Source organism: Dicentrarchus labrax, unplaced genomic scaffold (genome assembly GCF_905237075.1).
Source record: "Dicentrarchus labrax unplaced genomic scaffold, dlabrax2021, whole genome shotgun sequence".
Lineage (NCBI taxonomy): Eukaryota > Metazoa > Chordata > Actinopteri > Moronidae > Dicentrarchus > Dicentrarchus labrax.
The window spans coordinates 29,276,973-29,304,216 of record NW_026136719.1 but is presented as its reverse complement, the minus strand read 5'-3'; the positions used below and the strand labels follow the sequence as shown (position 1 = coordinate 29,304,216).

The window sequence follows — 27,244 nt, the reverse complement described above, 5'->3', positions numbered from 1 at the left end:
AGTCCGCCATGTTGAACTACTACTACAGTGGCCAAGAAAGGACAAACCAAACGCTGGATCTAGTCTAGATAATGCCTTGCAGGTTTTCTGTAGTTTCAAGGCCAACGTAATTTCTCCTACCCGCTAGGAGGGCGAGCGGTATTCTGCAAATTCTCCGCTAGATATAGGATATGCACAGTGGTTCTATAATGATCTAGTGTCCCTACTCCTTTCCTTACAACATCATATTAGCCAGAATTTTTTCTATCAAAAATATACCCTGGTTAAACCTGCAATAACTTATTTTTGGCCACTGAGGGGGATGAGAAGCATCCGTAAACACAACATAGACATATTATCACCTTTTAAGTTGATATGGTTTATTTATAGTTTTTGGCAGTGGGAGCATTTGTGTCCACCTGGGTTTTTAAGCATTTGTTCTAAAAGCAGCTGCCTGCTGGGGCTGAAAACAACACTGATGAGTAAAACTGTGCACAGTAAAAGCAAAACAAGGAGGTTAAAGATGCTATAAAGCTACATAGAACTGAAGGGAACAACAGAGTCAGGTGATTTTCTGTGGGTCTGTCATTATGAGTGAACTCTTTCACATTAAGTCATGAGATGCATTTTTAATATACAATTTTTTGATTATATCAGCTTTAAACCATTTTAAAAATGTATAAAGTGAATATCTCACCTTGACAAAATCCAGGCTGCACAGTTTGGCTTTGGAACCAAACTGCCACTTGCACTGTGTGTCTGCGTCATACAGCTGCCCGGGAAGCTGTTCAGGGTACTTGTACTGACCGATCTGCTTAGGCTCATCCACCAGACAGGATGCCTGGGCTGTTCTGGTTAACACAGCAAATCACCCATGTCAGTCAGAAAGGGAGCAATGACAACTGGCTGGCAGCTTTAACAGTGTTTGTGCACTTGCATGCGGCGTTGAGGCCTACCCAAGGAAGCGGCTGAGATACTGTCGACTGCAGGTGGACCAGAAGAAGACCCCATTGTTTCCAGCCAGAGTGGGAGACATAATGTTGCCTTCTGTCTTGCGACAAGGGTTCCCCTCACCATCATGTATCATCCCAAAACTGGAGGAAAAAGTTCAAAGTCATGAGTAAAAATTAGGATTTTAATATAAATAACATGACAGTTTTTCTTGTGATGATCAAGCTGATGTTTGTTTATCTGCCTTTTTAAAGTTACACTATATAATGAAATGAAAATATAGCTTTATTGCATGGAGTCATCAGAAAATCTCACACGCTTCCTGATGCACGTAGCAAAGATTTTCTCCCTTTTCGCTACGTCATATGTTTAGCAATTACTTCTTTGTTGTCACTGAACAGTTTTAAGCCTTGAGTCAACATGTTTCTGGACATGCCTTCTACTTGGCTTACTAAATTCATTGGGATATTGCGGCTTACCGAAATGCTGACATATTATCACCTGGGTGACATTTAAAAAAAAAAAACACATTGTTCCTAGTTTGTGTTGAGAGCATGCCAGACAGATGGAGGAGTTTCACCCCAACATGAAATCTAAATTTAAAAAATAAATGGCCTCCCTTCTCAATGGAAACCTACACAAACACAGATCCGTGTGGCCTGAGGCAGTTTCCATTATTCTCTCATAAAGTTTCAGGGAGTAGATGAAGTAGTGCTCTAACGTAATGCTCATATTTCAGAGTGTATTTGCTTCTATAAATCAGGCCACATTTATTTCATTCAATATAGATTCATTACATCCACTCACAGTATAGAGCCAATATAGTGACTGGTATGGTCCAGAAGTTTTCAAAGTGGGAGGCCGGCCTCCCCAGGAGGGCTCCAAACAGTTACTAATTACATTAGTTATTACATGAGTTATCAAAAGGAGATCACACAGAATAGTCTAAATGTGTGTGATCTGGTTAAAGAGATAGAGATGCAGTAGTTCTTGGGAACTTTACTGTCTTCCCCACTTTCCCAGAGTCAGAAACTAATAAATGCCTGAGGACAGACTTTTTTTTATGTATTTGAAGAAGTCTGAAGCTGTGTCAAAGAGCAATATAAGGCTGCCTTGGCCCAGTTGTTGAGTGTCTGTGGGATCAAATAACATGATCAAGATCCCATAGGCATCCAGGAATTGAGCAAAACTAAGCAAGTAAACTAAGGAGGGAGTACACATTTCTCCAAGCCTTTCCACAGTCTCAGACTTTGACAATCCCTGCTATAATCTACCACTCTAAAATGACACTAAAAAGACTGACACTTTTGTTTACGTGAGCAGGTACAATATCCATCAATGTTTGTGTCAACTTTGACTGTGAAAGCAGCTTTACAACTGTGGAACACAACAGAAAGTGATATGGTTTCCAGAAAATGTGTTATGGTTTATTTAACATACTTGTGTCCAGATTCGTGAGCGATGGTGAAAGCCAAGCCCAGTCCTGTATCTTCATTGATGGTACAGCTCCTGTACTTGCTGCACATTCCACTGATGGGGGCAAAGCCTGTAGAGACAAAGGCAGGGGGAGAGAGATAATATATATTACTTGGCACGGGATACTTTTGTTATTAACTATAATACTATAATATACTGACCGCATAAAAAGCGGAAGATTGACAAAATCTAACCTAAAAAACAATCATCTTGTCTCTTTCTCTGTGCTGTAACTGAGCACATTCTTTCTGTTGAAACCTTTGATAGATTCAGCAGGAAACAAACGCCTGTCATAATTGCATTTTGCATACAATGAATAGAGGGGGATTTCACACCAGCTGCAAAATACAACCTCACATCAGTTTAGAGGACTACTGCTGATGATGGACCTGACAGCCTTATGAAAAAGATAAGTGATCCTAGATGTGGGAATTTACTGTAACGGACAAGCTGATGAAAATATTCAGTAGTGGTCACTGTTTTTTCTCATTTTCTGGCAGCAGTTTCTCCCAGTGGACCCAAAAATATAAGAACATGTGCGGTAGAAACATCAATATGTAGTTGACGAATGACTTAAAGAGCCAGATGTTAAACTGTAACAACACTGGCAAAATTTAAGTCGCACATAACTGCGTTAGTGTTCAAATCCAAGACCTCTTTACCTCTGCCTCGGTTCACTTCTGTGTTGTCTTTGTCTCAGTCAGTCTATTTCTATTTTTACAGACATACAGAAGTTGCCTACAGATAATAAATCATTGTAATCGTGACTCAAGTTCCACCTGTTTTACCTCCTACAGTTAATGAGATAAAGTGCTGCCCTGAGATTACTAGCAATTAGTGAGGTGAAAGCAATACGATTATGTGAAAGCAATACGATTAAGATATTAGCCAAGATTAGTTGGTTACACTGATGTTGTTCCAGCTGCCTACTGTTCCTACAAGCTTCATGCGTAAACTGAACATAAACTCATCCTAAAGCGCAACACTGCTCACTTCAGACATGGTAAAGCCTAGCTGTTGCTCAACCTTTGGTACTTTGTTGCACATTTTTCATCCAGACCCAGGTGTTTGGCACATTCGATGTTGTTCAGGAGGTTAAGCTTGTTAAGGTCAGCTGAGCACAGCCTTACCCAGGGTGTCACAGGGCTCATTCTTCCAGGAACAGATGTCCAGTCCGGTGAGGAGGACAGCATGGTCGTGCCGTTTACCACCTTTCCCCACCAGACCTGACTGCCACTGACAGAAACTGTTGAGGGACTGGTCAGCATGGTGATTGATGGTCAGGCCCAGCTGGAAATGAAAGGAGAGAAATGGAGAAGCAGAGCAAGAGTGATTGAGTGAATTAATCAATCGCCAATGCCCAGTGCAATTGGGAAGAATTGTTGTCTGAATCTACTGACCGGGTCCTGTTCCAGGAGTAACAAGCTAACCACTACAATGTTGATATCCGTCCCAATGGTGCCATCTTTGAAAAGACTGGAAACCTGCAAGACATTAGAAAACAGTTCAAGTATGTGTCAAATCTAATATTTGTTGTTTTTCTGATTGTCCTATGCTCTCCTCTTACTGAGAGAAATACAAAGTATGTTCAGCCTTAATACAAACTACTTATATCTGGGTTAGCTTACAGGTAGAACTTGGAGTGTTCAACTTTTTAATTGTAAGATAATGAACAAACAATTTCTTCTTTTAAAAGTTACAAAGTCTCACTTTCAGGATCCCTTCAATATAAATCCAGTTTCCTTTCTGTATTATGTTTCAAGCAGATGAAGACGCAGATGAGACTTCTGTATTAATCCCCCGTAAAAGGAAATTCAAATTGGCACAGCAGAACAGGAATATAGAGCAAAGAGTAAAGAAAGAGAATAAAATATGATATATAAAATAAAATATAGTATGCCTGTGTATATCTGTACATGTGCAATGTTTCTATCCCCCTCGTCATGTGACCCTCGCCTTGCTGGTTGTACTGGTCTGTTCAGAGTCTCCCATAAACGAACAAGAGCTGGGAGAAACAGCAATACAACAGATTTCCCATGTGTCTTTGAGCCATCCCTATATTATCCATGTCAGCATGTGTTTCGTGCCACCTCCTCCTTTCCTCCTCCTCCCCTCTCCCACCCTCACCATATTCATGACGGTGAGGACGTAGGTGGTGACGTTGTCCCTGCCGTGTTTCTCCAGCATCTTCCTGTCTGCCACCACCAGGGTCTCCACATTCAGGCCCCCCACCCTGTTGGAGTTGATGGGCGATCTCTTTGCCCTTCCTGGCCCTTCTGCCTCAGGTATCGCAAACTCGTCAGGCATGATGAAACTGTCCTCAGTGGGAGGTTTGGGAGCGTCTAGGAGGGCAAAAAGGGAAGGACGGAAGGGAGGAAAGACAGAGAGGGTGTGAGGGAGAGAGCGAGACTTGGCAGTGAGGGTCGAATGAATGAACTGTCTTTTTCCTGGCTCGTGCCGGGTGATAAGAGTACAGCCTCTGGTGTTGAAAGCACAGGAAATTCACTCCCCACGCTGCTTCCTACCTCTCACCACTAGAAGGAAAGATAGGTAAACTAGCCTGTGGGCTGAGCGGCCTCTGCTGATGTGGTCCTATTACAGAGGACGCAATGCACTCATTAAACAGACATTAATGTTTATAATGAACATGTAAATATAGAGACAGTCATGGTTAAGAGTTAAAATACTAATACTTAACACTTTTATTCTACATATTTCTACCCTGGCACAACAGAATCTGAATAGAACTGTCCTTTTTGGTATAGGGATGGTCAATTAATGTTTCATTAAAGATTATTAATATCGAGACAAAAAATCTATTATTAGTCAAAAAATACTGCCTTGGTTTCAATGTATATTCATTCAAGGATCTTTCGCTACATACTATATATTGTGTAGTAACATGGAAATTGAAAATATAATAATATTGTGTTAGAATGCATGGTGATTGTATTACATTTAATTGCATCCTATCTACCAGGTGGAATTCCCTTGGGTCTATCCTATATTTTCATATGATTACAATCTTTATATCACATTGCTACTTTAGAAAAAGAAAGGCTTTTTATTGTCATATTCACAGTATATATACACCATTAACAGCACTTTTACATACATGAAATGAAACTTGGTCTCTGCATTTAACCCAACCTATTTACATAGGAGCAGTGGGCAGACTAAGCGCCCGGGGAGCAGTTAGGGGTTAGGGGTTAGTTGCTCAAGGGCACCTTGGCAGAGCACAGGAGGTGAAAACTGGCAACTCTCCCACTACTAGCCCACCGGTGGTCTGTGGGGCTTGAACCGGTGACCCTCCTACATTACATCATCAATGCATATTGTAGTTGCATGCATGTTTGCCATGTGTGTAAACGAGGGACAGCATGCAAAAATATTCATTCATGGTGTGCACTTCTGTGGAACTTCTGCACTTATAACGTGATTAAATAGCTAATGAGTGTAAAGGCTAGAAATGCTGGTCTTAACATAAATACACAATTATCAGATGGTAAAATATAAGGAATATAAGGTTCCCTTACATACATTGCTTGCGGCGTCCGCAGAAGTGTTGCCTCTGCAGCTTTCCATGCTGGTAGTCATGGTGATGATGCTGCTGCTGCTGATGATGATGGTGAAGGTACGAGTAGTCAGGTCTGGAAGAACCAGTGCTAGATGGGCTGCTAGACCTTCTGTGGACAACGTGTTCCGCTGAGCGTTTGTAGACTACGTGCGGGTGGTGACCATCGGGGGCGCTGTAGTTGTGTCGTTCAGCCAGATGTTGGGGTAGCGGGGCAATCAGATACTCCTCCTGAGACACACGGATCAAACCTGACTGGAAGACAAACACAAAAGGCATGGACAGTGAAAAACCACAGATTACTCACCTCCACCAAGCAATACAGGGATGTATTAGTCTTGAAGCAATCTAGTGTATACACAAAGAGACAGCTGCCATTATGACATAACATCCTACATACATGTCATGTAGTATCACACTGCAGTCATACACCTCACATAGCACACAAGCACAGAGCTATCCAGTCTCCACTATGGCCTTGACAGAGCTGCAGTGTAGCTGAAGCAGCTGTTGAGTGAAGTCAACAATCCGTGCTACTCTAACTAGAGGGCGAACACACATTTCACCTCCAAACCCTCCCAGATCAGCCCCACCTACACTTACCACCTAACTCTATCCTAACATTAGGCAGATGTGCACAGTGTGAGAGAATACAGCTGTCTAGGGGAGGAGATGTCTTATTCAGCTGGAAGACAGAATAGCGTGAAATTCAATTTTTTATGGAGAGCTGAGCTTTGTTATTAATTGATTTTAGCAAAAATCTAAATCATGTGTTTAAGCAGTTAAATCCGAGTTTGGGTTTTGCTTCAAAACATAATTTAGACTACATTGCATTGCTTGTTTTTCATTCATTCATCCATTCATTCATTCATTCATTACCCTGGCTTTGTTTCTAATGTAATATCTACAGTGCACTTTCTCAAAATAAAGTTTATTGTGTCATTTTATAATATTTCATTCAATTAAGAATAGTCAAATAGGACATTTTCTTTTGGAATTGGTTAATATAATTGAATCAGAAGTCAAACAGGGAGAAAGACTGCTTTAGAAAATGTTAACTCTTTTGCTCTTGGACATGTTTATCGGGACTTAAATCAAAATAAAGTATTTTTCTCATTCACTGCTTCAAATATTCCCTGACACATGCTGATCATACATTGTATTTACCACTTTGAAATAGTCAACTTATGTGTTGTTCAGAGGACATGCATATATGGGTACATTCATTTGCCAGAAATGGATTCTGCTTTTGATTTGTCTGTTATGATTCAGGATTAGTGTGGGTTTGCAAATTTTATTTTCACTGAAATCATAATGATATGACATTTTTGTGGTCTGTATCAAACAAACATGTTTTCTTACATCTGGTGAACAAGATATGAAGACCAGGGCCTCTCTTCAGAACTACAGTACTTCATTATAATCCTGCTTTCTCTATGATTTGCATACTGCATTTGGCCATACTGCGATTTCTCAATCTCTCAGTCTCAATTAATTGCACAGCCCTATTCTATACTGGAGTATAAAGGTAAAAAGTCCTCTTCTGCTTTCTCTGAAGGACATTCATTTCTACCGGCTGTTTCTGTTCAAACCTAACTGAAACTTCAAATACAGTCGATCCTCCCTCTCTTGTTTGTTTCATCTTATTAAGTTGTTTTCGGCATTCTCGTCATGTTACTTCTGTTATGTGTGACATGCACCGGTCTTGTTGGGAAGGCATCCAAAATATATAAATAATAATATTCAATCATTCCCCCTCCAGTGTATTAAAACTTAAGTAACGAGCCTATTCTGAAAATGTCAGGAGTAGAAATACATGTGTAAAAATGTAGGGAGTAAAAGTTAGAAAAATACATACTCAAGTAAAGTACAGATACCTTAAAAAAAAGCTACTTAAGTACAGTAACAAAGTATCTGTATTCCCACCTCTAGAAGCAAATGAACCTGCCCAGTTTACTAGCATATTGTGACAGCAGCAGACAAGCTCAGTGTTTTGGTCTCCGTTTCAGTCGAGTGGCCTTAGCTGCCCCCTGAACTGAGAGACAGAGCTGCTGAACCTTAAACATTCCGTCTGACCACGGAATTCTACCTAATTCACCACAAGACCCACCAAATGTACACAAAATAGCTGTGCAATCACACACACACACACACACACACACACACACACACACACAGCATATATTCACTGAATTTATCAAAAACATACACACAAACCCATTGACCCAATGACCTTTGACCTTGTTGTGTATGTATGTGCCTGTGTGTATGTCTGTCATATACTTCCCCAGCAACTTAGTGGCGTGTGTTGTGTGTGTGTGTGTGTGTGTGTGTGTGTGTGTGTGTGACAGGACCCTGCTCCTGTTGAGCTGACCCCATTCCCCCCAGACTAGCAGGTGGTAAAATAAACAGAGGCAGGACAAAAGAGAAGCCATGGCGGGGCTCTTGTTGTCAAAACAGTGCCTGGATACATGGCAGGCTGCCATCATCAGTCCCATCCATCCCTCTAACCATCCATCCATCCATCCATCCATTCATCCATCCGTCCATCCATCCAGCTCTTTAACCGTCCAGCTGCCAGCACATCTTTCATCTGTCCATAAATCATCTTTTTCTTCCATCAATCTTCCATGGTGCAATGGGAAGTTTTACAGGAAGTTAACTGTCAAACTTCATTATTTTGACTACATGTAAGGTCCACATGGTCCAGTGGTTAGGAGTTTTGTTCTGCAATGTCAATGGTTTGAACCCCAGCACATCAATACCTGCCAAAACAACCTTGAGCTAGATACTTCACAGCTACCTGCTCCCGCAGCATCGCACGGAAAGGCTCCATCTGCAAGCACAGGGTGGAAAGAAAATTTCCCCTCTAGGCCATGAATAAAATATATCAAATCAAAGACTTGAATTAAGAGAAGGAGAGAGGAGGTCCTTGGCAAAAATGACTGGAGCTTCCCAAAATAGATTGGAATTCAAAACAGAGCTCGAAGAGGTCAAAGGAGGTGTCTCCCATCAGCACACATTGCTGTCGCCTCTCATTTGCCCATCTTTTCATCTGTCTTTCTGTCTGGCATTTACAACAGACCTGACATGTAAAAACACACACCTCATGAAATATTCTTCTTTTAAAGATGAAACGTTTTTCTTTTCTTTTTTTTCCCTGACAGCTCCTTCCGTCAAACAATATCAGTGTAATCATCCTGCAGCACTGGGAGATGATTTCATAATGTTTTCTCCCCTCAACTAACACCTTTAGAACATTACACTGACCTCATTAACATAACATCAAAATAGGTTTTACTTCAAAATATTGTTTTAAGATTGTCTTTTTGCAGTGTGTATCATCTAATTCCTTCAGACAAAGGAGGTGTAATCAGTGAGTAACACCCAACCTGCCTGGAGCAACCACTGCACTCCAACAATAACACTACCAAAGTTACTAACAACTACTGCTAACTTACAACTTCCATCCATTATCTCTCTCTCTCTCTCTCTCTCTCTCTCTCTCTCTCTCTCTCTCTCTCTCTCTCTCTTTCTCTCTGTCTTGCTGTGTCACCACATCTGCCAACTCTCCACTTTCTTTTCCAGCTGTTAGCAGATGGAAGTGTCTGTGATGATAATGACAGGAAATATATTCCATCTGCAGTAATAATGGTGTTCTGTGTCTGTGTTCGTGTGTGGATTAAGTTTTCTTTTGTCAGCATGTATTGTATGTCTCAGCGAATACCAAAGAAAGAACAACTAATAAAACATAACAGTTACCTGCCTTTCAAACCCAACAAAGTAGATACATCAATGGGTGATCATGTAAAAGGTGGATTTAAAGTTCAACAACATACTGCAGATGCAGCAGTAGTGTCCTGTTCAGTAATGAGACAAGGCGGATCCTCTGACCTTCGATCCTATCACAGTGTTTTAAAAAAACAGTGAAACAGTTACTGTGTGGAGTATAATTGAAGCAGGACATGGTCTGATCACATACAGTACATGTGTCCTGTGCTGCTAATGCTAATGCTAAATGCTGATGAATCAAAACTGCATTACTGGTCAGTTTAAAGCAGTAAAATGTGTGATTTCTGACAAGTTCACAACTAAAATGCGACATTTTTGCCACAAAGATTGAGATTTTTTGCAATTGTTGCATGCATGTTTTAAAATATTAAGGATATTGCAGATTATAGATGTACAACATTATTCATATAACCAATTTTTTGCCAGTCTCATTTGATGAAAACGCTCTTGAGCCAGTCTATATGTTTAATGACGTACTATGAAAAAGATAGATGAGCTGTATAGAGTTTCACAGAGTTTACAGACACCAGAGAGAGGCCAGCTGTAACGCTGATACAGCAGACCTAGTTATCTCCATACATTAACACTTGTAAGACTTGGCTAGATTAAAGGGATGAACACTTGCTGCTAAATACCACTTTACTTTCCTCCCACGACTCCCACATCTCTCTCACACACACATTCACACAGTCAGATTACAGGTTGAACAAAGTCACCTCCAATCAGCAATGGCATTATTTTCTACATGAGAAAAACGAGGGATAAAAAACTCCCTCAGAACCTTTCCTCTTCCTTGGGTAAAGCCAATACAAGCCACTCCAACAAACAGCTCTGTGTTTTTGGCAACATAACAGTTTATGTCAGGAGAGCCGGCATCTTTAACTTGTCTCTGTATAAACTTTAGCCTCTTTTAAGGTTTCCTACCATGATATTATAAGGCAAATGAGTAAGTGCTTACATGCTGTTAAAGACTAGTGCTGAGCGGCGAGAAGCCCCAAGCTGGTGATTACCGAGCTCCAAAGCACATCTGCACTCCAGCTCAGCACAGAGTCACGTGAGCACAGTGTGTGGTGAGGGGGAAAATCATACAGGAGCAGAGAGGCCCCTCAGGCATCTAACGTATTCAATAGAATCACAATTTCAGTAATTACAGTTTGCTCAAGTGAATTATGTGTGTTTAAAATGGGGTAAGAAATGGGTAGAGAAGAGATTGTAATTTTGGATCTTGGATCAGAGGAAGATGGCACAGTAGACAAGAGCCAAGCAGCAATGACAGGGCATAACATCGGCTGAATTTCTCCTTCTTTAACTTCAAATGACTGTATTATACAGCACACAGCTGCATTCATAAGCCATGTTTCCATCCAAATGTATTGTAACTTCTAACTGAATATTGAATAAATCAACAAAAACTGCAAATGAATTCCTGTTTCCATCCACTACCCTTATACAAGATGGTTCATCGAGATAAACAGCAGGTAGCACCAACTCTACAGTGAGGCACTTTGGAACTAATAGTGTTAAAGTGTAAAGTTTGTTATTATTATTATTATTATTATTATATTAGTAGTAGTAGTAGTAGTAGTAGTATTACAGTTGGACAACAAAAAGAAGATGATGTAATTAAAAAAGTGCCAGTCAAACCTAAAACAGTAAAAAACTATCCAGAAAATGCGATGGAATTATGGCATTTCTTTTTGGTTTAAGCATTAATGGGAGGAAAATGACGCAAAACTGTGTGCAGCAATCATGGATATATTATAGAGCCATGTGAGCGATGAGAAGACTGTTGCAGTCTTAGTCTTAGTGTTCAAAATGTTAATTTAGAATACATTGATGGGAACACGAATACAGCCGGACTGGTGAACTGCTGCTGTGCCATTAGTGACCGTACTGTATGTCTAGATATCCCTCTTCATGTACGACTGATGAGGATCACAATGTGCCAATGGCCCGGAGTCTTGCTGTCCTTGTTTGGGATCACTAATTGTCTTTGAACAACCTACTGACACCCTGCGAGCATGTCTGGAGAACACAGCAGAGGTGGGCAAACAGAAAGAGAGAAACTGATGGTTTTGGATGAATCTTTTGTCATTTGGATCCTTTGGGCACGGTCCCACTCGTTATCCTGTGTAGACACAGCAGGGAACAGGAGGACTACTCCCACACCAGCCCATACAAATGGAAATGTCCTCCTTCAAAGTGCTGTTAATTGCACTCTAACTGGGTTACAGTGCAGCCCTAACACTCACTGACTTAGAAATACAGTGCTGCTGTGATGCAAATGATGTGAAAGTGTCATTTAAATCAACTTAAAGGGTCTTAATTATGATGAAATGCACATGAATGTGCTGTAATTTGTGTGATAGCGATAACTTTTCCATTTTGCAGCAATAGCACCTGGGGCTGAAGAGGTGGAGGTTACAGACATGGGAAGTCTGCTATCTCTACATATCTGCCTGTTACACCCTAACACCCAGTAGAGCTGAATGAACTGGAGGTTGTAAAGGAAGCAAAATGATTCACTTGCTGGAAAAAGAAAACAGAGTTTTTACAGTAGGTCATCATATCCAGTGATCATAAAATGGTATATCCAAAGGCATGAACTCTTTTAGTCAATGATTTCAGTTCCAGGACTGAAAAAAACATACACAGACTATAGTAAGAAAGAACATCATTGACACAATACTTAAAGATGCAAAGTACTTCAATCCTTTACAAGAAAAAAATGAGACCAGAGCAGGAATCCATGTTCCCTGTTGGCATAAATGAGCCAACATGTGTAATCCCACCTGGCTCCAACCAGGCTCCCACTTAAACACAGGTCTGACATTGCCCGGCTCTGGTATAAAAAGGTGATGACTACAAATCTCCAATGTAAAACAACAATTATAAAGCCAACCGAAACTCATTATGTTCATGGGCTTCAGGTCAGCCTTCAACACAATACAACACAAACTCTTTAAATAAGCTACTGGACACAAACATCAACCCCACATATGCCACAGGAGCTTAGAATTTTCAACCAGGGTTTAATTCTAGGGGGCAGAATGCGTTATTAAAATTTAAGTTTATTTGGAAAGCTTTGGGATGCTAGTGCTGCTTTCCCCTATCATTGATATGAGTCCATCTTTATCAAACATCTCTACAACTGAGGTAATGAGTGCAAAGGTAGTGTGGCCCATCTTGAGAATGGCCACAGTTATTATTAGTTCAAGGCCCAGGATGCATTCTTCTTCAAAAGCACTGTTCTGACCGTATGAAACAAATGAACAGCCCTTTTCAGAAGGTTAGACAGAGGGAATCTTGTCGCAACCAAAAATCTGACAATAACGCTTCCTTTCCCAGGTGTGCACAGGTGTGATACTGGGCTAGGCTCCAAATTCTCTGTGAAGTGTTTTCTCCACATTGTTCATGTTCCTACTTTGGCTTCTATTCATGGTTTCTGCTTACTGCACCATTCCCCTCATGTTTGTTCTGATGGAGACAACGCAATTTCAGAAAAGATATGTGAGAAAATCTGGATCCTGTTCCAAACTACGGATGCAACCGAATCATGGAGGTTCTTTACTTGAACAGAGCAGGAGGTTGTTATTGCAAAGTGACTACATGGACTACCATCTCTTATTGAAACTCTATGTTTACGTTTGTATTGTTGTGTCATGGTGCTATCCATTTGTCTCGCGAGAACGTGACGTCATTGCCTGGTTTGTACCACTTATAGCGTTCCATTTGTCTTTGGGCATTACAAGTCGGAAAGAAGTACAGCAGCTGTGTTGTTATTGTTTGTGGCTCTTCTAAACAAGCTCAATCTGAAATAATAATATGTTTTTCTACAGAAACACTAACATTTCAAATAATTCAATAATGTCCCTAAAGACAGTAAGAGCCTGTGTAACATGACTCACGTATGGTGGTTTCTTTGGGTCACAAGGGCAGATGAGGTTATTGGTTGGACGACTTGTCCTCGTTGTCAATAAAGTCTTAGTGTTCACCTCTGTCATGCGTAAATATTTCCTGGTGTGTGAATTTAATCTAAACATGAACTGGATGTGAAGGAAGAGCTCTCATTACTGACCTGAGGCACAACAGCAACTGCTCCTCTAGTTCTACATTCATTCATCCATTCTAAAACATTTGACTTTTATCCCCCAGCAACTAAAGCTGCAACAATCGGTCGATTAATCAATTAGTTGATAATATTAAATTAACTGCCAGCTATTTTGACAATCGCTTCATCATTTTAAGTCATTTTTTAAGAAAAAACATCTTAACTCTCTGATTTCAGCTTCACAAATGTGAATATTTTTTTTACTCCTCTATGACAGTGAACTAATATCTTTGGGTTGTGGACAAAACAAGACATTTGAGGACGTCACCTTGGGGTTTGGGAAACCATAGTCAACATTTTTCACCATTCTCTGACATTTTACAGACCAAACTACCAATCGATTAATCAAGAAACGGACTGATAGATTCAATTTCAATTCAATTCAATTCAATTCAATTTTATTTGTATAGCGCCAATTCAAAAAAGATTATTCGAATAATGACAATAACCGTTACTTGCCACCATACAGCCAACAAAAATGAAATAAAAAGCAAATACATCAATATAAAAAAAACCTGCTTGTTTCTCCATATCAACCTGAACCAGGTTTACTGTAAGCCTGGACTGTTTGACCACAGCGCCAGTGAATGTACTGCGGCGACAACAGCAGGTCAGATTTGATGTATGGGCTCTGTTTGTAGAAGTTGCAGCATCCACTTGACGAGTTCAACACCAGCCATTAGTCTTGTGTGAGAAAGACCTTGCACAGACTAGAAAGGACATACAAGCACACATACACAAATGCACGCAGACTTTCTGTTTTTCCTCTCCCTTTCACACACACAACATCCCACACCCATGCTGGGAGCCTGACCCCCCTCTCCTGCTGGCATCTAACGGTGGGCACTACATCACTGTCAGTGTCCAGACCACCAGGGAACGGCTCCGGGCCACTCTCCTCTTGTAGCGCCAAGCTCTGAGCTCCTCTGTGGCCCAGCCCAGTCGCTGAATTATGGCCAAGCCAGAAAGGCATATTGTTGCGGGGAGACGTTCCAATTTGTTGGCCTTTACAGAAAACAGACAGGTACAAATGTCCCAAGTGCTGGCTGGGAATCGGTCATTCAAGTGTCATTTTAACTCTGCAAAGACCTATGGGATTTGTAGCGCACTGACAAACACACACACATCATATATTGTCTCCGTTCCCAGCCCTACGGATAAGTAATCATATATTGTCTCAGCTCCATGAGGAGTCCAATGGGATTACAACATCTACACATGTTAAATATTCAGAGTGTTTAAATGTATGTCTTTAGTCCAAATACTTTCATTTTCCAGATGTAGTTTACAGACATTTTTTCAGATATTTGAATGTTATTTAATAATAACAAACAGCCGTTTTGGATGAGAACTGACTTTCAAATCATCAATTATTCTTGAAATATATTCAATTATACTAAACAACCAAAGAACTTAAGAAGCTTTGATGCCAGCAACAGTTTTGCAGGCGAGGACGTCACATTTTCCCAACAAGTAATGTGGCTCAACCTTTCATATATTCACACTACAACCACAAGGCCCTCCAGAGGCTATAGCACATTCAGCTTCAATAGCAGGGGCCCGGGAAAAGAGCAAACGCCTTTTTCACACCACAGGGAGCCCCATGCCTGGCAGAAACAGACAAGGGTCGTAGGTTGAGCTCCCCTCAAACAGCAGTCGCTGATGGTTGCCACAACACGCGGCACCGTGTCAACGACAGCCATCAGACAGGTTTGATCTGAGTGGCCTGAAAAACGGGGTTGAAGGAGAGAAAAGAGGAGGTGTGTACTGACACTTCTCTTGTGTTTTTTCTCTCACACATGGCTGTGCAAACACACATTTAAGCTATAAACTGTGACACCTGGGGGTTGTGGGTCATTAGGCCAACTTCCAACACACATTAAGAAGTCTCCAGAGATTATCTGAAACCAAACCATGGTAAATAATGTCACAGCATGCAAGTGTGTTTACTTTTTACTAAGGGTTTGCATTATTAGAAGCTCACAAAGACATGTTGCTATAGAAATGTAGAGAGGGGCAACTAACCAGGAAAGGAAATTGAGACAGTTTGACACAAAGCGCACCATAATGCACTGGTGTGCTTTGTAGGTGTGCAAAGAATTTCACAATTCAATCTGCAGAAGATAAAGTGCACATTGTTTTCAGTAGCTGTGCTTCCATCCAAACGTATCGCAAATTTAAACAGTTTTTCAAGTGGTTTGGCAAAAGAAAATGCAGATGAATTCTTGTTGCCATCCACTACTCTGTTTATAAGATTATAAGGAGTTGGTTCAAGAGATGAGAAACTGAGCTCTTAGGTTCAGTGACCGATAGGCAATAGGTGGCACCAATTCTCTAGTCGGAAAACCAGAAGAAGACGCAACAAGACGATGTAAGCAGAGCAGACTGTCGCAGGAACTAAGTCACGTGAGGTAGATGTTCGCTACGTCCATCTCCAGTTTTGCAAAAAAGTTTTTTTGAATCCATCAAACTTTCTAAAGTGATATTTCCAAACGTGCATCAAAAATTGTTGATGGAAACACAGCTAGCATCGACTGTATCAAACAGATCCTGACACCTCTCATCTCATGATGAATGTAGTTTGTAGATAATCATCTAAACTGTCAGCTAACTCATTATAAAGTGGCCTGCTGTGTGAATTAGTGCCTCTGGTCTTTTTCCCTGAGGCTTAATATATTTCATAAAAGTGTGATGATTTCTTCTGATGTTAGTTAAGGCAGTCATTATATCAGGTGAGGCAGTAAACCTCCACTTTACTACACTGAGGGAAACCCTGAAGTCAACCAGCTGCTTCTAACAAGAACAGACAAAATACACCAATCACTGTCATTCTTTACACTTCTCGTTTAATCTACATTTGATCTCTTCTGCTTTTACTAACAACTGGATACAATGCCCGGAAGGCAGATAAATGAGTGATGATGAGTGCTTTCAGTATCAACCTAAGGAAAACTTGAATTGCCTATTGGTCATTGAACCTAAGAGCTCAGTTTCCATAGAACCTAACCTGTGCCTGACCTGGCCTCCAGGGGCTTGGGAAAGGTCACAGTAAAGGTCATGGTCAGCTCGACCACAACCTGACATAGCCAGCCTGACGCGGGGTGCATCCAACACTGTTTCAGTAACGAAGACTGCCAAGTCATGACCTAAGATGTTATTTAAAGCAGTCACACTGGGCACCTTCAAAAATGTATTTCTTAAAGCCAACCCAGTCCTATACAACACTTGTACATGCAAATTATAAACATAGCCATCACAGAACAAAAGCAGTGTATACGACTCTGACACTGATATCATCTAGCATTAGTGGCTGTATAGCCAAAAAAAGGGCTGAAACGATTAGCGGATTAATTGATTAGTCGATCGAAAGAAAAATGAATCCCTATTCATTTCCAAGTTATTTGTCTGGCAGCTACAAATGTTTTATATCAATATAAATTGAACATCTCTGAGTTTAGTAGTTGAACAAAAATTGTATTTTGAAGGTCTTAAGGATGAGTGATTCCTTGCTATTTTCTGACATTTCATAGTCCAAGTCGCTTTTTTGTCCTTCTACTGCAATTTCATCGTTCACAAGCTGCAAAAAAAGTGTCAAATTGCTGATTACATTCTGAGTAGCTAGAGTGTCACTGTTTTTCTCACAGGCACCAGCATGGGCCTGGCAGTGCAGGTCTCAGGTCTGCCCTCGTCACCCCAGAGAGAAGAATCCAATCCTGGGAAGGGGCTGGAAGGACAGAGCAGTTAATCACTTCTCCACTCTGCATTCACATGAGTGGTGAGCAGTTCTGAACTTGCACTACATAGTATAGAACCTGTGAGAGTCCAGGTTGAGCCCCCCACATCCCCCCTCCCAACCACGCACCCACCACCCCCATTCACATGAGCAGAGAGGATTGGGGTCAACCAGCAAAGCGACCTCAGATGAGAAACCCTCAAAAGAAGAAAGAGAGAAGACCCCCACCCCCTCCACTCCTCTTACAAATCAGAGAGCATTACATTTGAAATGACATCCTTTCATCTCTCATGCAAAGGAGAGACAGACAAGTTCATTTCACTCGGAAACACAGGCGTGGTGTTTCATAAGGATACGGAGAATGTAATTAAAAACCGACAAATAACACCATGTTCAATTAATGGGGATTTACAGTAGAAAATCCTTCTTTACCAGTCATCCATCCTCCCCTGCTCTTAATACCATCTCACCCTGGTCTTCATTTAAATTGCTGAATCCCACTTCCATCTGCTTGGTCTCGGCCAGGCTGGATGTTTAAAGAAGACCTTGCCTTGGTTTGGCGCAGTAGCTGGTGCTGACACCTCTGCTGCCATTAACAAGCAGGTCAAGTCCAAAAACCCTATTTCAGACACTTTCTTTTCGCTTTTATCCTCTTTCCTCGGCTCTGTTCAAAGGAGACAATGACATGAAGTACGAGGAAGTTCCTTTTCTTTCTTTTCCCCCTCTCTTGCTCTCACCCCATTTCTTCTCCAAAGGCCTTTGACATAAACAGAGTCCATCTCTCCAACTCTCTATAAAGAGACCATACAGCCTCCCTGGGAGCTTCCAGACAATGAATTCACATTATTCTTGCAACACTTTCTCTCTCTAGTGCTGCACTCCCAGCCCAGCCCGGCTCACTTCTCATTCATTATTTCACTGCTTTTCTCTCTCTTGTCTTCCCAGATTTCCCCTTCTTCTTCTCTTTTTTTCTGAGTTCTTCCTCTTTAGCATTGTTTTTAATCCCACCTTAATCTCTTTCTCGAGCCCGTCAATGCATCGAGCATTGGCTCTCCCAAGCATCCAGGCTCAGATGGCTCTTTCCTCATTTGTACTTAATCCAAATATTCTGGGGAGAGGCCTAGATGTAAAGCAGGGGTCAACCGCTTCGTTGTTCTAAGCCACACACACACACACACACACACACACACACACACACACACACACACGGATGATAGACTAAGAGAAAGAGACAGTGAGAGGAGTAAAAGGACCAGGATTCCCCTTTGAAGCATTCATTCACCTTTAATTTTTCTAACAATGTTGCTTATCCATAGTCCATTTAACAGGCAGAGGGAACATCCGACCAGCTATGGCCCTGCGGTCCCACTTTGGAGAGGAAGGAGGGGAAAAAAAGTAGGCAAAAGCTTGGGAGGAGTAAAAAATAGATCAAAGTGTTTGTCCCGGCCCATTCAAATGCAATCACGACCCAATCACATTGTGTTCTCTGAGCGCTTTTAAGAGAACGGGTCAGTGGTGTTTTATTGTGAGTGGGAGCTAGCCTAATGAAAGGGACAATGCGAAGATTAGCAGTGCCAGCCAGGCGGCTCAAACTTCACCCTGGCTTTAATTGCTGCAAACAAGAGGAGATGTAGAGGCAGGGCAAACAGAGGACAAAAGAGCAGGGCAAGCGCAGAAGGAGGAGGTAAGAAGAGGTATGAAGGCTGGGTGATAAATGGAGGTATGGCTTTTATGGAGGTGTAGTGTGTCCATCTGGCCCAGGCTGATGTGGGATGTGTCGAGGAATGTGTGTGTGTGCTGGTGGGCCAAAGGTTCCAGGTACCTCATAAACCATAAATGAAAGCAGGGGATCTTGTAATTACAGTCCACATCTAAAGTCTAAATATAGCATCCCTGATATCATCAATTCTGTGACTTGGTCTTGCTCAAAAATAAAGTCAAGTCAGCATGTCCTAAGAACTTTGGGAAATGTTCTTAAAGGTGCATTATGTAACATTTAGGAGGATCTATTGCCAGAAATGGAATATAACAGGTAATAAAGTAATAGTTATGTTTTCATTAGTGTATAATCACCTGATTATAGGAATGATGTTTTCTTTAACTTAGAATGAACTATTTTTATCTACAGATGCCACAGGTCTCCTTCCATGGAGTCTGCCATGTTAAACCACCATCACAACATGTTTAGTTTGGTTAGCATAAAGACTGGATGCAGAAGAAAACAGCTGGCTAACCTGGCTCTGTTCAAACTGAAAAACACACCTACCAACATCTCTAACACTCAAAAATGTAAAAGATGACAATCTTTGATTTTAGCATGAGTTACATGTTGGTGCTATTCCTGACAAACAACGGTTCATTTGTTAGCTCAGTACTTCTATGCACAGTAGGTCAGTATGGTCGGCTAGTTACACCAGAGATCGAGATGGATATCGCGAGCTGGCACAGGGCTTGACGCGTGGACACAGCAGCAGCACAGTGATCATGGGTCTTATATTAATGGGTTGGGTCCAGATTTGATTAATTGTTGGTCGGTTCCGGGTTCTGAGCTCAGCGGGTGTGGCCAGTTGGGGTTTGCAAAATTGGACCTGTGTAGGACTGATCTAGGCTATACTACCCATCCGGACTCCAGCTTTATAATACAGTTGATATTCTTCTCTCACTCTCTCACTCAAGAATGCAATTACACACATTTTGCCAAAATGTTGAGCTATTCTTTCACTTTTACACAGCACACCAGTGGGTGTGGTGATTGAGGAAAAATGGACATAGCAGTGTCCATAACTTGCTCAGATACACAAATGAAGGCAAAGATATGGAAAATGTGATGAATACACAAGGCAACAAAACCAGTCCTCCACTTATAGGCAATCATACAATTAGTGTTGGTGTGAACAGCCGGACTTATGGGCCAGCTAGACTGTTCACCATGTCACTTCCAAAGCCTACGTGGTCTTTTTTCCGAGGATGAACTGTCTGCACCCAGCTAACAAGGTTAGTTCCCACAGGCGTTGATTTTAAAGTAAGACTGTCTTCCTAAGACTGTCCTCTCTGATCAGTACATTGGGTGTGTTTGTCATGTGTGCTGGCGCTACAATAAACAATTAAACTGAGTTATGGCCTTTCTTCATGTGCTCCATCGTCAGCAGTGTAACATTTCTCTCCTCTCCTGCTCTCCTCCTTTCATCCTTTCATTCCCTTTTTTCCACTCCTCCCTATGTTCACAGAAGTGCCTGACAAAGCACTAGAAACTGATGCTTACACTCATGGGCAATGATGTCATGTTACAGTTCACCCACAATATTACCGAGGTCTGAACTGCGCCGGCCATGATGCATCAAAACAATCGGGGTCATTAGAGGACAGAGGGCTTTTCGGGCATGAAGGCGTACAGCTTGAGGTAGGGGTGGAGTACAAAATCTTTTGGGTGAGCGCCTTTTATTTCCAAAATGTCCTCTAAACTTTTCAAAACTTGAAAAACATTCCTATTAGCATGTTTGATTTTTTCATGTTTAATCAACCCAAGGGATTGTAAAGTTTTTCAAACCATGTAGAAACCTTGTAATCCACTTACAGAGATAACCATGTCATCAGTTTACAGTTTAAAAAAGTGGGGATGTTTTCATATGACAAAAGCCTGCAACACTTCAAGAACCAAGAAGTTACTGGCAGACACTTACGAGTCCAGAGCACGTCGATATGGCTGCAGAGGAGGCGGTCAGGTTACGGATAAATCCCTGATACAGGCAGTTGTGAAACCCCACGTCACCCATCACCGTGGCGATGCCATCCGTGCCGAGCGTCTGCACGGTGAACCCTGGTCCGACCACAGAGGACGGATGCAGGTCCAGGTGCATGTCCCGCCCGAAGGCCGAGAGCCGGTAGTGCAGAGAAGAAGAGAGGGACCTTCTGCTGCGATGGCTTCGCCTGCTCACATCGTGAGTCAGGTAGCCTCCCTCAGAGTCCACCTCCACCGGGGTTACAAACACGTAGTCTGAGGAGATGAGGGATGGAAAGGAAGTCACGTGAAAGTGCCAACGTCAAATACTCAGATAGTTCTGCTCCAGGAGTTATTTTGTGTTTGATTTGTGTTCCTTGGCATACACATTGTCTAACATCCTGCTTCATCTCCTTCTGCTTCAGTTAGTCATTTCTTAGCATTTTCCAGAAAATATTTGGCCAAGGAGGAGTGCACACATTTCCATCTAGCGCTAGTTTAAACGTGTCAGTGGAGAGAGTGACACTGACACCAAAGCCCCTATTCTAAACACAACAACTGGTGATTGTTGTGCATTCTGCTTTTATTAGTGTAAAGCTAATGTTGGTGGAGACTCCCCTTTTAAAGAGAAAACTTTATCTTTCTGCACTAACATTCGCTGAATGTCAACTACTGTTGATATTTTAGATAGCCGAGAACAAAATCTGATACCAAACTACATCATTGGTGAGATCAAAATAGCTCAACGTGGTGTCACGTTTAATCAGTTATACCAAGAAATGCACCCAGAGGCACAAGATACATCAGCAGCACCTGAGCAGAAGTGTCGATAAGAAACAAAGCCTCTGTCACCGAGATGACACGCTTGTGTTGGAGTGCAAGGTTCAGTGCTCAGCTGCTGCTCAGAGCGCAGCGCTTCATATGGATCACAGATGGCTTTTACTAACAGAAGCCATAACGCCAACATCATACTTCAACGCATGTCAGATACAGGTCAACACCACAGAGCCAGAGGTTGTAAATATTACGATGTTCTGATTTCATGCAGTTGTCATGGTGCTCCTAGCGAATAAAATGCTAAAATTATATATTCACCAAGCATTTCAATACAGTAGAGCAGCGAGATACTCCATAGTAAAAGCAGAAACTGTAGCAATTCCGTAAAGTTTTTTCCTCTCTCTTTCAGCCTTGTTGAAGGATCTAACTTTCTTTATAGTCTGCACCTAAACCCTTCAATAGTGGGACTGCTGCCAGGGTGCTTTCTTCCCAATTAGAGAAAAAGTCTACATCCCTCCTTCCTGCACTAAATCAAAGTGTGTCAATAATCTCAACTTGTTTCCTCAGTTTCTACAGGTCAAAGCAGCCAACAGGGAATCCCTGAGTGTGCACTGTACTCCTGCAGCAGTGTCAGCACATTATGAAGATTTAAACAGGGGTTCCTAGCATTTGTACCAAATAATCTGAGAATGAAATTGTAATATTCCTTGTTTCATTCAAGTTGAGAAGCACTGGTCTAATAACTGAACCCATCACTGCCATAAATCTCATTTTATTCCCATTCTCTCTACAAACATTGTTTCCTGCCAGCTGGAAGAAAGAAGACAAGCACTCACCATGATTTAATCCGTGGCTGTCGCTGGAAGAATAGCTGGCCGAGGCGGTGTGGGAGGTGTGTGAGCAGTAAATGTGCAGCGTCTGCAAAAAAAAGAATAAAATAAAAAAAAAAAATCATAAATGGACAGGTAGCAACAGGTTGCAAGCACTGGAAGAGGTGGAAGCCAGAAAGGTGATAAATGGAGTTCCTCTGTTGAAACATGTGTTGCACTTGATTTTAATTTGGGATGACAATCACTTGTCTTACTTTTCACCACAATCAACCACCACAGCAGAACAGGGAGCAGTTTGTTGACATAAATCATGCTGAAAAGAGGCAAATGTTTGGTTTTTTTGCTCCCAAATTAGACTGGTTCATGTGTTGGATTTAAGAGTATACATTTTTAGTAAAGTGTCACATGCCTTGATAATATTCCAGGATAAGAGGGTGGGCAGGAGCTTGAGTGAGGTGCAGCCGACCAGCGGGATGGGTAAAGTCCATATCAGAAGAAAAAGACAATCCATGGTGATGGCACGCAAGCTGACACCTGCCCCGTTACCTCCTAAAAGTGCGCAAAAGTAGTAATAACCTGCGATATCGCATAATGCAATATGCACGCATTGTTTAGTGGTTCTGTTCCCCCGCTTTGCTCGTTCAGGTGAAGTCGGCAGGTTGCAGCAGCGCACAGACGCAACGCGCACTCATGAGTGTGTTTGTGTGAGTGTGTGTGTGTGTGTGTGAGTGTGTGTGTGTATGTGTGTGGAGGAGCAGCAGGTAGCGGTGTCGGGGATCACCGGGAGGAGCGCTGACTGAGCACTCAGCCCGGCTCTGTGAGAGTCGGCCTGCAGGATGGAGCACAAGTCAGCGGCCAGCAGCCAATCAGCGCGGAGATAAAAGAGAAGAAAAAGAGATTCTCCTCCTGGCAGCGAGAGCATGGGTTGCTGCCTTCAGGTGCCGCTCGTAAATTTCTACTTTGAAAGTTTTGTGAGCAGACCTGTGACTTCCCACTGGTTTTAACATTGGTTCTGTAAAAAAAACATTAAAAAATACACGCAATGCACGTGATTCACTTTTTTATGGTTTTATTTTTTAAGTGTAATTACAAGAACCTGAACAAAAAACATACATAGACAATACTACACTATCAACTGCAGGCTACTGTACTGTACTACAGTGAGGTACTTTCACATGACTTTTTCTATTTTATGCTACTTTAGTACATTTCAGAGCTAAATTTTGTTGGCTACTTTTTACTTCACAACATTTAACTGAAAGCAGCTGTGACTTTAAGATTAGGATTTTACAATAAAGGCCCGCTGTGTAGGATTTACTGGCACCCAGTGGTGTAGTTGCAAATTACAACCCCCTCGCTTCCAAGCTATGGTGGCTGCAAAACGCTCTATATAGAGCCAGTGTTGGGTTTGTCCTTTCTGGGCTGCTGTAGAAACATTCAGATTCAGCCTTTATGGAAAGAGACCTGCAGCGTCTGTAGCTATGAAAGGCTCATTCTAAAGTAAAAAAAAAACAACATGATTCTTATCTGCAGGTTATTTTACACTAATGAAAACATAGTTATGCATATTATATTCCAATTTTGCCAATAGATCCTCCTATATGTTACACATCAGGCCTTTAAAAGAAGCATACGTTTAAGAGGAGCCTTTTTGGCTTATAACCCTTTAAAAAAGCAGTGTCCTCTAGGGGCCCATTGTCACCTCTACTTTAGTATTTTTACATTGCTGCATTAGTGCTTTTACTTAAGTAGAGGATTTTAATATTTCCTCAACCACTGCCGCAAAGATTTTTAAGCTTGATATCAGTCCAATTCATATGGCTTTCCAATATGCCCCATTTTTTCAGCAACAAAAACTATACAGATCGGCCAGATGGTGGTGCTATAACAAGGAAATGTTGTGTTTTGGTCCAGCTTACATTCCTTTACACAACACAAATGCAATACACATAATGATTTTGGTACAAATTTTTTTTTCTGACCCTCTGCACAGTTTTCTAATTCTAGACAAAATATACACAGTTTATATTTTATAACCGGTACCAGTATTACTATTATTATTACTGGTAGAGATGGGCAGGTTGATACCACAGTAACTGGTACTTCTACTCATCATATTGAACTGTATCTATTACTAAATGTTTTAATGCAGTTCTACACATAAATAGATGTTTTTTTGTGTGGAACAAACTGTGGTCAGGGAGGAAAAAATGTAAGTAGTAAGTATGGCATAGTGCAGTGGTTCCCAACCTTGGGGTCAGGGCCCCCACTAGAGATCGCCAAAGCTTCACAGGGCGTTGCAAGGCCTTCTTGAGTTTAAAAGGTTTAAGAAAACTTAGGGAAAAAAATACAAAATAGGCCAAAATCTAAACATTTCATTCATTTCTGCGAAGAAAACTGAATGAAATAGTTATTTCTAAGGTTGAGATTTTTATTTAAGATGTAAACTTGAACACAAGTTATATTCACAGAGCCTTTACTCTCTGATAAATAGCCTCGTCCTGCTTTAGAAAAGTACACAATTAAAACAACCAAAGAGCTGATAGAAAAGTTTCAGGGAGAAGAAAGCACTGAATTTTCATTGAAGTATGTAGGATTGTTAAAAATGAAAAAACAACATCACACATAATACAGACAAAATTGTATTTTAAGTTCAGTAAAACTCATCTCTGATCAATATTCACAGCAAATAATCTGCTCAAAATTCATCCAAATCTCTCGTTTTACACAAAGTTATTGTGTTCACTGTTTCATTGTGCAGTTTCTCAGTTGTTCTCTACTGTTATTGTTATATATTGAATATAATATCTATAAAATATGTCATGTAGTCAGGGGTCATCAGTTTACTCAATGATAGAAGTCCCTTAAGGAAAAAGGTACAGAACCACTGGCATGGCATGTATTATGCAAAAAGTTACTTATTTGGGCATTTATTTTTTATTATATTATGGTTTCATATTATAAAGAAAATGCAGACTGACCACAAAAAAACTTAATATTCTCACAATACAGACACAAATACTTGTGTCTGCATCAACAAACACAGAGATTCACTGGACCACATCACTATAAGTGCAAAAAACCAGCATGCCAGTTCAGGTGCTCCATGGGATAATTTCTGGTCAGAACTGAAAGACAGTAGAATCTGAGGGACTTGAAAGCCATAAATAAATATCAATGCCTTTACTGAATTTTGGCTTGAAACCAACATGTCTCCATTTCAAAACAAGTCTTCATCAGGGTGTGGCACACCCACACATTTGGTCACAGTCTATGTGCAATGGCAACTTTTGTTTTTATTGTCCTACAAGTCTGCCTCAGTCTCCACAAAATTTTACACAGAGGATATTTCATTTCCTACGTCTTCTTTGTATTGAGGAATTTTTACTTGTTGTGGCTGGCCTGCACATAAACAACTGTCAGTTAAGATGCACAAACAAGAGACGATTCAGATTTCTTGAATGCTGCTTAAGGCTCAATACTTTACCCGTTCCGGCATAACATGATCATTTGCAGGATTCCCTGAAGAAGCGTCAGACTATATTAGGCACCGTTTCATCTGCAAATGTGGAACTGTCAGCAAAATGTTTTATCTTAGGGTTACAAATAACAATATTCTCTAGCACATTCTATCAATATACCAACAAAAACAATACATGTGAATAAAACTTAAAAACAAAGAACAAAACAAGATCAAATGAGGACAAACACACAGGAAGACTGTAGCTTAATAAAAACAAGGATAGAAGACGGTGTATACGGGGTTCGTAAATCTGGTCTGCATGTGTTTTCTAAAATGCTGACTACCCATTAGAACGTGGTTCCTAAAATGAAGTCTGACTTTCCTGGGTCACCCATCTTAAAATTCGATTATTTCTGGCAGCATTTGAAGGCAGCATTATGCCCTTACTCCATTCTTCCCAGTGTTAACGACTAGTCAATTAAACTAGCCAAAATGGAGCCACATTGTTTAAGTGTTTTACGAGGCACATAATTAAATTGTTGAAGTGACAGGTTGAACACACTTCACTGGCTTGTGTTGTTAAAGCATGTGTGTCACCCTAACTCTTGTGAACAGGTGGTCCTGCAGTAGTAGCCTTTGCCATTCTGGTGGCTTGCAAACACCTGGATAGGTTGCAGGAATGCACCGACAGCCAACACACTACACCAATATTCACACTCCGCCGAGCATAATAAGGCTTCTCACAGCTCTTGCCAGCTTATCTGGCAGAAATAAAACATCACCTTAATAACCCCTCAATATTCTCATGGGGCTTCTGAATGTCTGCGCTACGTGTGTTTT

The 27,244-nt window shown here is 41.2% G+C and overlaps 1 protein-coding gene across 2 annotated transcripts in view; it reads right to left on the bottom strand.

The window, feature by feature from the left end:
* adamts18 (ADAM metallopeptidase with thrombospondin type 1 motif, 18) overlaps positions 1–23,818 on the bottom strand; it is a 58,715-nt gene extending 34,897 nt beyond the window's left edge. The window contains exons 1-10 of one of the 2 annotated variants that reach the window (XM_051380113.1): positions 23,351–23,818; positions 22,948–23,029; positions 21,297–21,610; positions 5,947–6,235; positions 4,534–4,748; positions 3,807–3,890; positions 3,537–3,696; positions 2,371–2,476; positions 936–1,073; positions 677–830 (exon numbers count right to left, since the gene is read on the bottom strand). In XM_051380113.1, coding sequence (XP_051236073.1) covers positions 677–830; positions 936–1,073; positions 2,371–2,476; positions 3,537–3,696; positions 3,807–3,890; positions 4,534–4,748; positions 5,947–6,235; positions 21,297–21,610; positions 22,948–23,029; positions 23,351–23,452 — 1,644 coding nt within the window. In that variant the 5' untranslated portion in view covers positions 23,453–23,818. Of the gene's footprint in view, positions 1–676; positions 831–935; positions 1,074–2,370; positions 2,477–3,536; positions 3,697–3,806; positions 3,891–4,533; positions 4,749–5,942; positions 6,236–21,296; positions 21,611–22,947; positions 23,030–23,350 lie in introns of those variants that run through there. The other variant, XM_051380114.1, reaches the window with a different exon arrangement.
* Between the last annotated feature and the right edge of the window lie 3,426 nt (positions 23,819–27,244).